Genomic DNA, 13,250 nt, shown 5'->3' with positions numbered 1-13,250 from the left:
ACTTTTAGGCTTGATGTGACTCTCTCTCCTATAAGAAGAGGAATGGGGAATGTTACAGTGCTGCAAAATGCAACACAAGCAATGCATGTAGAATGCAGTTTGTAAGTAAATGTTCCTGCGGTTTTAGCATGGGCTTGTGAATCTTCTCACGATCTTCACTCTCATGTCCTTATTAAGAAAAGGGTCATTTCTAAAGGTTGTATTGAGATTTAATGATAAAATCAAAGAGAATTAGAGGTTAATAAAGTTGCAGATAAATGACTGGAAAGGTTACAGTTAGGCACTGACTGTGGGGTTAAGGTTGAGGTGAAGGAGTAACAAATGAGTGCAAGTCAATAGAATGTTCTCACAGATATTCCGAGGTAATATCTGAGTGCTTGTTAATGTGGAAATTTGCATTAGAGAGAATGTAAAAGACTGACTGATTTCTTGTAATGGACTACAAACACATTACCATCTTCAGATGCTTTATGGTGCTTAATTAGGGTTTATTAGGGACTGTAAACACATTATTGGGGTGAAAAAAAGCATAGAAAACAGAAAGGCTTGTGCAATTTATCTTTTTGGTCTAGTGATGGTAGTCTTTTTTTCAACAAGACAGGAGGGACTAATTTATTCTCACCCTAAATTTATATTTAGGGATTCCCTTATGGAATTGATAAAGGAAAAAAAAAGATTTGCATCCTATCTCCATATAACCTTATTTTTCCCATTACCTCTAACTAGATTAAATGACTAATATGTCAGTTTCAGTTTACCCTGAATCTTCACAAACATTTTTGATTAAATGCTAGCTGTACAGTTGTACAGCTAATGTAGCCTTGAGGTACTAGCCACTGCAGATGGGGAGACAGAGGTACAGAGGTCTGCTAAACTCTCTTCTTTCTAAATCCAGCCTTTTCAGACTTGTAGTCTTTAGACCCAAGTGACACTGACCCAAGTGACATCACTTGAGGCAATTTAACTTCACACAGCTGGAGCTGCAAAAGGCTGTATACAACTTTTTTCCACATATGCATTAATGCTCTGCAAGGCCTGTAAACAAACTTTGAAGTGTAAAATCGGTTAAGTTCCCCTTCAATATGTTAAACTTCAAATTTAATTACTCCATCTTAAATTTTTTATGCTTTACCTCTTTTGGTTATTAATAAGAAGTATTAATTACAGTTTGATGATGGGGGGGGCAGTCCCTAAATACGTTGTATTGACTAAAACTGCCAAAGTGGACCTGTTTTTGGTATTCGCTGCTTCACATAATATATTCTCCTGACTCTTACACCCACCTCCACTCTGGTTTTATTTGATGTGGAGTGGGAGTTCATCTCATCAATCCATGCCAGAGCCTAAGGTGGTCTTTGCAGTGCTATTAGCTCTGGGAATTTTGCTGGACATAACACTGGGGCAGATCAAGAGACTTGGAAAGAAATGGGGGGAGAGGAGAACTATAAGATCTAAAGATTTATTGAATGGCCGAAACAAACAGAAAAGAGCAGAGAAAATGAGGGATCGAAGAGCTTAGAAATCCAAGGGAAAGGAGAGAGGCAGAGAGTGGAGGTGGGAGCTGATCGAAACACCCCACGAGCTTGCGAGACAGCAAGCGAATATAGCATCTGGCTCGTCCAAGAACCCACCTGGCAGGGCAGGTCGACAAAGTCAGTTTCTGCCACTCCGACGCCTTCGCAGAGCGCAAGCTCCCCGCATCAGCAGATGCTAAAGCGTCTGAGAAGGGCGCACTAATTACCTCTGAGGTTTGTTTGTAGTGTGCCGGGGGCCTCCGCTGATGAGGAACACATACTAGGACAAGATCAGAGCGAGGCAAAATAGATTACTTGCTTACTTGGAAACAAGTTGTAGACTTCAGAATGGATCACCTGAAAAATGTGTCACTTGTTACTGCTGTTTTGGAATGCTAATCAGAGAAATTAGTTTTTTTTAAAAGGTTTTTTGATATTAGAAATTTGGTTTAATGTAAGGTTTGGAAGTGGAAACAAGTGTAGTGTTTGCCTGCATTTAAAATTTTATGAAATACTGTTATTAAGAAAGTTTAAGTGCAAAATAAGGGCACTGTGTGTAGGTGTGTTTTCATTATCACGACCTTCCCTTGCAGAAATGGACAAACAGGCATGATTCTCTGTTGCAGTAAGAGCCATCAAGGCCCTTTATCCGAGCCCATTATCTGTGCCTCGTGAAAGTCATCATAATTTTGGGAAATTAAATTACGACACAATGAAGGTAGAGCTACTCACACGGAGAAATGGTCAGAGCCTGCACTGTCAATGTAGTTGCAGTAACAGGCTGAACAAGCTAGTCATCCGTACACCCACGGCTGCGTGTGGGTGTCAGAAAGAAGAAAAAAAAATATCTGTCATTATGGAGGGGTGAAAAGATCTCTCTCTCCATCTCTCCAAATGTTCCTGCTGCCTGGTTTGTTTTTTAGGTTTTAGCACCAGTAATACAACAAGCCTGTGAACTAGCTTTCCTTTGATTTCTAGTGGTTTTTCATGTCTCAGGTAATTTACATGCATGTATGCATCTAGATTTCTGCTGAGTGACATCAGGATGATTTTATTAGGCTCTAAGGTTAATACCTGTCACAGTCAGCAACACCATCCATACACTGTATGTCCTCCTGCATAAGATAAATCTTGGAATCAGAAATTGCCAACTATGTCACCCTAATTAATCTATATAGGTCTTCCAGCTATGCAAAAAGAGCATATCTTTTCTCTGTGCTCTGAGAGTGGCTTAATATACCCCCATGTCTTTTATCCGGCATCCAGCTTCCTGTCTGATGGAATGTAATTGGCCTCAGGAGAGAGCACGCTGTAGGATGAAGTGATGATCACTGAGATCTAGAATAAGCAGAGCGGGTACTTCCTGGTTTGCAGTGCGAGCCGACTGAAAGGACTTATCATTTGAAGGGGAAATGGGGGGTGGGAGGTGGAGTATTGCCCATTCTACTGATTCTAACTCTACAGTCCCTTCACAACAATGGCCCAGCTCTCACTTGAATACACCTTTAAGACACTGCATGTACTATTGGCTTGGGGAATTTCAAATTGACAGGCGCTGGCCTCATTTCCTTCCTCTGTGCCACTCAAGCAGCTGTTATGCTCTGGCAAATAAAAAGGGGCAGGTAAACTATGAACTGGATTTATGATGGGTGTCATTGCAAAGGTCACCAGTCAACAGTCTGATTCCACTTACTGTAATAGATACAACAGATATATGAGGTTTGAGAAGGAGAGTAAATACCCCTGTAGAAGTGGAACAGAGGAACACTACACCCTTGTTTTTTAATCGATTAAAAGGTCAGGAGAAATCAAACCTCACAGAATTGGGTTGATAACTGTCCTATTGATATGTTATTTTTTTAGCATTTTGTTAAAAGAGTTATCGGTAGAGATATGACAGGAAGTAAGGTAGGGAGAACGGGAATGACATGCGTCCTTGCATTTATGGTTGGCCCCTTAAACCCCTAGGCCACCAGTGTCCCCCTGAGTCAAAATAATAATAACTGTAATAGCCACAGTCATATTCAGGATCCTCATATACTTGCTATGCATATTATAATAGCTTATAAATTGGATTAATTACAGTATAAAGGAGTGGTGCCCAGTGCTGGGGTCTAAATGCCCCAAAGGGGTCGTAAGATAAATCTTAGGCGCCTCAAGCTGATTAGCAGAATGGGAAGGGAAAAAAATGCATTTCTACAGCAATTTTTTTCTAATCTCTTCCTTTTGTGTGAATTTTTGGGTGATGTTACCTCTTCAAGCCTATGAAAACTATTTAAATATAGCAATCTGATTATGCAAGATCATTTTCATGCCCTTATCTTAAATCTCACTCGTGTGAGCTTTCCTTCCAGGTCAGATTCACTAAACTCTCTCTACTGCACAAAATTGTCATAAATTGCTTGTCTCAACCTGATGAATGTGACCTGTTCATGAGGACGTGTGTGTTGGAGAGATTTCATCATTAGCATAAACGACCGCCCTAAATTGCTACATAAGGCTGCCTGTTCTGCTTCATTTGTGGCAAAGTTCATTCACAATATGAGTAAAAAGAAGAATTTCACACCTTGGAGCTTCAAGCCCTGCTGCTTTATATCAGCAGACAAAAATGTAACAAACTTAGCAAGGCAGTAATGGGTATAAAGGGACCCAACAAAATTAGAAATTATCTGTACCCTGACAGAAATAAAGAGTGAATGATTTGACATGAAGTCAGATGCTAAAAACAGTCTTGCTGAAGAAAATGTGTCCATGATGGCAGACAGTTAAAATGATGTGGTGGATAAGAGATGTTATAGTATGTATAATGGTTTAGTGTATACTTTCCACTGGGGATAAAGGGGACATGTCCCACTCACTTTTAAAAATCCTATTTTTACCTCCTTCACTTTTACAGTTTCAGGTTGATGTTCTCATTAAAGTCTTTCTGAACATTATTCTCTTACTGTCCAGCCATAGTAGTCCAGACTACAAACACTACTTAAGTCTTAAAAAAGTGACCTACTCCAAACTTTTGTCTCCCCTCTCTGGCTGTGACACAAAACGTATACCCTTGGTAAGAGTAGTGATGTTACCCTGTCAGGTTTTATAACAGAATATTCACCCATACATCGTCTTGCACACAGACCCTGAGGCTGCTGTACAGAACTGCATACTGTAGTTTCCCATGTCCAAACATTGATTCGATCCTCTGTATGTACTGAACATATAGCAGGTTTGACAATAAAGTTGACTTTGACTTTTAACTTTGAAAAAAAACAAATCAAAGAGCAAATGTTGTCAACCTTCTTTGTAAATATATATATATAAAGTTGATTTTGGTAACATATGAAATTGGCTTTAATTCTCAAGACAAGTAAGAATTTCATTTGTACCTAATAGAAAACTGTAAATACAAGAAAATTGGTGAATGCGACAACTTCCTTGAAAACTTCTTGCTCAATGTAACTTTGGTGAGCAGATACGATCTCCTGCTAACTGAGTGATATTGAGCAGCTTAAATCAGGCCCAGCAAGTTCAAGAGTAATGCTGAACTGCAGATCAGTTAAAGTCATTAAAAACCAGCGTTCATCTCTGATATCCAGAAAAAAAAGAATTCTAGATGGAGTTTGGCGCAGGATCATGGGTAATATACACCGCTGGACCATGTTTCAGTTCACTGAGTGGGACTACGCAGTCAAAGCTCCAGTCAAGTGATTGAGGCTTTGTTTTCTGTACATGAAAACCACTTAACCGCTCTGACATGGAACCCAATAGAATTAATTACCACTCGTGGCTGCAGAGGCCACCGCTGCTCAGCAAAGTTACATCTTGTTACTTTAAATTAGTCATACGAGTGGTTCTTGCATGAAGCCCTACGCATTACATTGTGCCACAGATTGAACCAGCACATACTCATCTACTGTTCTTTTTCTTTTGAGGCCTGGGTTACATGATACCTAATCTTTGGCTGCTGAAAACCTGTTTCGCCCCTGGGTACTGCCTTCTCTAACTGCATCTGTTATTTAAGCATATGACACACTTTTGGGACCTCATTAAATTAAAAAAAAACAACCTACATTCACATTGTGCACTTGCCCTAAAACCCCAAAGGTGACTGCCAGTTTAGAAATAGTGCTATACAATACTTCAAACATGACAGATTTCATTGAAGAATCCATCAATTTGTAAAAGATAGGGAATCAGCTTTCCACTGAAAAAGTACAGTCTTTAAAGAAAGCAAAATCTTCAAGGGATAGAACATGATATATGCCAGTGACTAAAAAAAAGAAGGATTGTCTGCAGTTGTGTGTACTGCAGTGTCACAGCTCTGCTCATATAAGAGAAAAATGTTCTATTTGTACATTTACCACTGGTTGTTCCCTGTCTTTCTCTCCCTCTTTCCTTGTTATGAAGCAATACATCATAAAATATTAGACAGTGAGGAAATTATCCTATATATTGAAGTCCAACGCTGTCATTTAACGGGAAAAGCCCAATTCAATCACCTCCCCGTGTTTGCTCCCAATAAGGGACAGTGCTATTTTTACTCGTCTATAGCAGCAGAGGAAGAATGGGGGGGCAGGAAGTCATTGAGGGATTCCCCCGCACTGCGGTGATATACACCTCAGGGCCATCCCGAGGGAACGCTCCCGAAATTACATTGAAGTGACTCAAATTGCTTTACTGAACGGGGGTTCATATGGAGTACACGGTGATTACATATCATATCATCGTTTTTCTTGTGTGAACTTAAGTCGGTGGGGGGGGGGGCTTGCAGAGCTGCGGTCATTTATTTTTCATGTTTGCCCGTTGAGCAGAGCGGCCTCAGTCAGATGTAATGGCGACGATTCTTTATTTTTCAGTTTATTAACACATTTCCTGCTCGGTCCCATTGTGCCGCAGCGCATGATGATGAACCGGTCGCAGCATATGCTAGGGCCAGAGAGCACATGCCATGTGACAAACAATGTTAGTAGGATTTTTTCCTAGATTCTGCTGGTATCACGACATAACAGTCAGTATGAGAGAGAGAGATTAAATTGAATGTGGGTCAGTTCACAGCCAAAACTCTCCTTATCTGAATTCTCACACACCCTGAATGAAAGTGAATATCCAGGCGAGTTAATTGAATAATTGAGGCTTGCTAGAAATCGCTTCCACTGGTCACTGTTATTATCTCTGCTGAAAACATATGCTAATAACTGAACAGCGGCGTGTACTGGGAATTCATGTGTTGTGGGAAATGGGAGAGTTGTCAATAATTCATAATCCATAGTCCTAGTTTATAGAAAATCTGAGCCCCCCTCCCTAAAGAAAATAATAGTTTCAGGGCAGGTACTGCAAAGTTGAACTCATCCTCATCTGAAATTCATTTTGATTGTCTCCATGCAAGATTGATAAGGATTCCTTGGCTGTGTGTTTGTACAGGCTACATGGTTAATTTAAATCATTTATGTCTTACGAGGCGTGTGTGTGTGTGTGTGTGTGTGTGTATGTGTGTTTGTGTGCGCGCTATAGCCGCTCACTGGGCTGCCCACCTGCTGACAAACTGGCAGGAGATGGAAATGCATAACCAAAGTGCGATACCACTTGGGGAGAGGGAGGAGGAAAGGGTTGGAGGGGGTGATGTGATAAGGGTCAAAAGAAGGCAGCGTGAAAGAGACATTAGTCATTTGTAGGGCTTGATGGAGAGTACAGTTACAGTGGTAATGGAGGAAAGGGGGAGGGCAAGTCTACAGTACTTATTCATACAGCAAATTTAATTTCCACCACATGCTGGGATCAATCCACATCGGCTACTTTAATGGGACCATGACTGATAACACTTATTGCCCTGTATGTCACAAAATCCTGGAAACTGACAAGGATTTATTTTCCTATCCCTTAACAGAGCAGAGGAATGGTTAACTCAATGCTATTGCTAGTAGATTATCAGCTTCAGTACTTTGGAGCAGGTTTTTGAAAGGGAGAAAATTAATCTTTGTAATTAGTTGTTAGTGTTTTTTTAACACCTAGAAAACCCAAGTTAATCCAAAGTATTCATCCACCAGAGCTGTATATCCTTTGGAATCAGACAAAGTAGTCCCTGCCATGTCATTACCAGATTAAAGGGGAACTCTGCCGTGTGAAATCTAATAAACTGCCTCAAGTGATGTCACAGGAGAAAATTAATCAGCAAATATTTTGATAATCATATGTCAGCGTCAGTCATTTTTTAAACAAATAGATTTGGATTTTAGGCAAGACAAGATGTCAACATGGGCAGTGTTAAAGTGTCTATACCAAGTGTACTTTGTTTTTGGTCATATTTTTTCTATAAATAGAATATAACATTTCCTAACTTGGCTTTCCACTTTTTCAGACTACTCACTTTTAGCAGATACAAGGCTCTTATGGTGTATACTTAAGTGTTAATGTGGAGCTTCACAACATGAGCTGCTTGGACCACACTGATTAGGTCTACTTATTATTAATGAGTAAAATGACCAGTGGGATATTAGCCCATTATTTTCAGAACACACATCTGCCACACATACCTCTAGGGCTGCAACTAACACTCATTTTCATCATTGATTAATATATTAAATACTTATTGATCTATTGATTACATGTTTAATGTCTAAATAAATAGCAAATAGTAGAGAATGATCATCACAATTTCAACCCACAGTAGCATCTTCACATTGCTTGTTTTTGTCACTGAGAGGTGACAGTAGTGCCACAGTAGGTCATGGTTACATTATTACCTAACATTTTAAATATATTTCCTTCCTTCCCACATTATTGGAATGAATTCTGAGCCTCACAGCCAGAACTGTCCAATGTTTGGAGATTGCTGATACCAAACAGGCCATGGCTTTACCACTATACATTTCCGGCTCAGTGCCAATGAGCTTTCCTTTCCTTTCCTTTGCATGCTGTGTGACCAATCTGTATCCTGTGCTGACTAAGATCTTCCTGTTCACTGTGTGCTAACCAAACCTGGAAACCATAATGACTGTATGAAGTATTAGTAAAAATAATGGAATTATTAACTCTCAGTCAATTGCCTGAATTTGCATAGCTTTATTTCATTCTATTCTTTAGTTACCTCATGAAAATGCAAAACCTCAAGTGTTTTGGAAGCATTAGTAACAGTGCTGAGACAGAGCAACAGACAAATAACTATTTCAGTTACGTAACGCACATGAATGTTTATTTTTTTTTTATTTATTTTTTTGGAAAGCCATGCTCATTGCAGTGGCCGTTTTAATCTTCATCTTTATTCCCGTTTGGTGTGCACCTGAAAATTGCAGCACCAACAGACATGTGTGCCTTTGCCAGTGCCAGCTTGGTGCAGGCTGGTTTCATTTCAACACCACAGCAGGGCAGAGGGGAGATCATGGCATTGCCCCGAGAGAGAGGAAGAGAGAGCAAGAGAGGAGAGAGAGAGAGAGAGATAGAGAGGTGCAAACAGACTGAGAGAAGAGACAGAAATAGAGGGGGGAGACTGTTAGCTTGGGTAAGTGGATTATGTGATGTGGAGGAAGGAGGGAGAGGCTCCGTGCTCTATCGCCGCTGACGTTTGTGCTCTGGTCAAATTCGACTCAAATCAAGGCGAAACAAAAACATTGGTTTCTCACCATCCTATTTTTTAATCTCACACAACTGTCCTAAAAATGTTCGATTTGCACTGAACTAATAGCATCCTCATGGCTGGACTTTTAAATACTCATGCCAATACTCATTTGGCTTCAGTGCCAGATGGTGAAAGTTGGTTACGCAGAAAGATACTTACATAAACACTTTGATATTTGCAAACAATTAATTGATTTAAAAGAAGACCAATAATTAACTCAGGCGTGAAGCCCTTTGTAAAATGCAATTTGAGCTGGTAGGTACCTCAGCTGCTAGTTTAAGTACAGCTGAGGGGAATATCATTACTTACTCAGGACCAACAGACCAATATTACCAGCCTAGAGCCATGCCACTAGTATGCCTAAAAGTCATTGGTAGATTGATCAATAATGGAAATGATCCAGACCAAGTAAGACTGCAGCAGTAAAACTATGACAGAATTTAGTTGGTTTTCATCTTAGAATTAGGAATGTGTTATTTTTCTTTCAAAAGTTACACAGTCTAACTTTAACAACTAGCTTGACCAGCAAATACAGCTAAGGTTGTGTTTACAGGAAGGTAGAACTCCAAAACTCTTGTATACTGCAATACAGCCTTTGAGACTCAGTCTTTTTGATTTTGTTTGGGAAATGGGAATAGACTATTAGACTAACAAATTAGGTTTGACCTCAGAGGATAGCACAATAAAGTGTTACTTAAATCACATATTTCCATTTTGGTCCCCTATGGAGGGAAAATAACAGTACAGTGCAAATTACAGCTTGGCATAAAACAAAACTGTATAAAAAATAAAAACAGGCATTCAGATAGAATTGACAGTAATTTACTGTATTTTGAAAGGAACAAAATGTCCCATTAAGCCCAAGAGGCAGCCTATTTGAATTAAGTGAAAGGCAGCATATGTTTAAAAAGCTTTTGGGCACCATTAGAGTTCAACTCTGGGGCTTTGTGAATCACGGTGCCTATACTGGGAATATACTACAAAGGGAGAGAATTTTGTTGATATAATAGGTGAAATTTTATATGAAATTTTCCTCTGAAGCTGCAGCTACATGAGTCAGCCCTGCCCACACGTTGTTGTACAATGGCACATTACTGTATGGGTTACTGTATTCCAGAAGGGACGGCAAAGGCAGTTCGGAGAATTTGGCTGTCGCATGTGAACCAGTTGGCCCACTTTCCCTCCAGCTTGTAGGACGCTATGTCATGTCACATAAATATTAGGAGCACTAACAGTGGGGAATGGGCAGAGCAAACATTTCAAAGCTGTTAATGTTTGCTTTTTAGGTCTGCAGCAGCTTGTTCGAGCTTGTCTGTTTAATTAAAGTAATTAGAATAAAAGATTTAGAATTAATCAAGTGTGACCTTTTCTCATTGTCTCGTCTCCTCTGTTTGTATCCACAGGACTACACGTTGACCATGTATTTCCAGCAGTACTGGAGGGACAAGCGTCTAGCCTATGTAGGAATCCCCCTCAACTTGACCCTGGATAACAGGGTTGCTGACCAGCTCTGGGTACCCGACACCTACTTCCTCAATGACAAGAAGTCTTTCGTCCACGGAGTCACAGTGAAAAACCGCATGATCCGCCTACATCCTGACGGAACCGTTCTCTACGGCCTCAGGTAATATCTACTTTGCACAACATATTAAATTTTTTGTAGCTCTTGTATGTGTTGTCATTCTACTTTTTACCACTATCTTGATAGCTATAAGTCAGTCTTCTCCTTCCTTTTATCAGCCCAAATTTAGATTTTCTACCTCCAAAATCAGAATGTGAGTGAGTAGTAGCCTCAGAATTTTAAATGTCTCTTTAAAAATGTACAGATTACATGTTATACCTGGCCACTGCAGTTTATTTTGAATTCCACATACACTCTCCTGCTTCCTAAAAAACAAAACGTGTATTAGTCCACCACTGAAAACTGTCCCTGACAATACGCTGTTTACTGTTGTTTTAGTAGTGTTTCCTAAATACTACAGTGCCCAGCTTTTTTTAATGACAATATTTAGATTTATTTTGATATAAAAAAAACTATATGTTTGGGACCCATTTTTAGAAAAAGTCAGCTTTGTGTTGACAGCCACAGACAACTTAGAGAAATGTGAAAATAACAAAAGACATATTAATGCATTGTTGATTTTGGTCTTTTCACAGGTTTTATTGACAATAAGAATAATATAGAATAACACCAGCCTTATCCTTTAAAATATATCTATATAAACTCACTCTAGATTTAATCATTTGCTATGTTTCCCAGAACTGTGGCACAACTGAGGTTATTTATGTTGTGAGTGCAATTTCTGGGCCATGCAAATGAGCAGCACTCCTCACAAACAGGCAACAAAGTGAATCTCAGGGTCAAAACTGTTTTCAGATGTTTCCTAGTGTCAAGTTAATTCTGTGTGTTTAAAGCACTATTACAGGACTGTGGTTGCCCAAGCCGAGAACTTGGCAGTTCTCTGCAGCTGGCTGACGAGCAGCAGTGGATTATGTAGCATGCTCAAGGGCACCTCAGCACTTGATTTTTAAGTGAGGGAGGGGCCAGTCAGAGATCATTCACGGAAAGAAGTATGAACAGGTTTGAAGGTGCATTAATGCAATGCTAAGCTTGCAGCTGTTGTTTGATATTTGTTTCATAAAGCCCTTGTTTTGAATTTCCATTGATCTTTTCGACAGGCAGGTTCAGAAGAGTTAGTGTGACCTATGAATATGGATGCATGCTTTGAATTATTAGAGTGCAAAGCGAAAAGTGTGTGCTGTGTGTGTGTGTGTGTGTGTGTGTCTGTCTGTGTGTTTGCATGTGTACTTGCATGCTTGTGTTTGTATCTGTCAGTGTTCATACTTTACAGTCATACAGCCATGGTTGATTATGCAAGTGGAGTTCATAGCACTTAGCCTTGTGGGCTACTTATAGACCTCTCAATGCTTTCAAGAGATCAAAGGGAGAAGGAGATGTGTGACGTGGTGTTTGTGATATGAGCTGTTACATAAATGTATGTCAGGTAAGGCTGAGTAACATGCTGAATACAGATTCCTATCATGGCATCAAAGAATGCACTCTTTAAAATGATGCGTGTTGTTTGTTAGGGCAGCAGCTAATGATTCTTTTCTTTGTCAGTTAATCATTTATTCTATAAAATGTCCCAAGAGCATTGTTATTTCACTACAGTTTTTATGACAGACTTTCCACAGGTCTGTTGTAGTTTATATTTTCCCAGTGGCACTATTAATTCATGTAACTTTTTATTTCATAATGTCACTTTTAATGTGTAATTGTCAGCTAGGTGCTTGCTGTGCAAGAGCAGCTAGTTATTTCATTAACTGCCAGCTAGCTTCAGTTAGCAAGAGCAACCGTAAAGAATGCCTGTCTCTTTGCTCTCGGGAACATCATTAATTAACTGAAGTCTGAATATACTAGCTAACGTTAGCTGCTGCTGTTAGCACTGGCTCTTCACTGTGATGCTGAGCAATAAACCAATCTCAAAACTCAGCCTAACCACTTAGCTTTCTTGGTATGTAGCATGTGCAGCCTTGTTAGGCTAAATAAAAAGAGAGGTTAGTTTATGTGTCTGTGACTGTACCTTTGGTTTGTTTACAGCAACAACCATCAGTTTAGAATTACTTTGATATTGTTCTTGTTTTTGTTAACAGGAAATAACAGGCTAAATTTTGTAGCAGTTGTTGAGCCTGCTAGCTTAAAAGAGGCAACTTCTGACAACATAATGAAAGTGACATTACAAAATAAAAGATGACGTTATGAAAATTGACAAAAATGAAACAAATAGAAGCCTGAAATAAAAATGTCACTGAAAAATAACATCAAAAACAGACTTTTGAAAGAGGATTTTTGAATAAAAGTTTATTTAATGAAATAAAAATGAACTCCAAAGCTCAGTTATTATGAAAATAAGGACTGGGAAACAACAAATCATTAGTTGAGTTTTAGAATTATTATTTATATATTTTACAAAATTGAAAGATAGTCAATTTACTGTAACAGAAGACTAAGATAAACACTTGATATTCACATTTGAAAAGATGGAACAAGAGAATCTTGGGGCATTTTTGATAACTGATTAATCGGCTAATCATTTCAACTCTACTGTTTCTTATGATTCAAAATATGAAATATA

The 13,250-nt window shown here is 39.2% G+C and overlaps 1 protein-coding gene across 2 annotated transcripts in view; it reads left to right on the top strand.

Moving 5' to 3' along the window:
* The window catches only part of LOC108891880 (gamma-aminobutyric acid receptor subunit beta-3), a 39,158-nt gene that overhangs the window by 3,919 nt on the left and 21,989 nt on the right, over positions 1 to 13,250 (top strand). For both annotated transcript variants that reach the window (XM_018689220.1, XM_051066042.1), the window contains exon 4: positions 10,518 to 10,738. In XM_018689220.1, the coding sequence (XP_018544736.1) occupies positions 10,518 to 10,738 (221 nt within the window). The remainder of the gene's footprint in view (positions 1 to 10,517; positions 10,739 to 13,250) is intronic.

This window comes from Lates calcarifer, linkage group LG7_2 (genome assembly GCF_001640805.2).
Source record: "Lates calcarifer isolate ASB-BC8 linkage group LG7_2, TLL_Latcal_v3, whole genome shotgun sequence".
Classification (NCBI taxonomy): domain Eukaryota; kingdom Metazoa; phylum Chordata; class Actinopteri; family Centropomidae; genus Lates; species Lates calcarifer.
The sequence above is the reverse complement of the archived record's forward strand: the minus strand, read 5'-3'. Positions and strand labels throughout refer to the sequence as shown.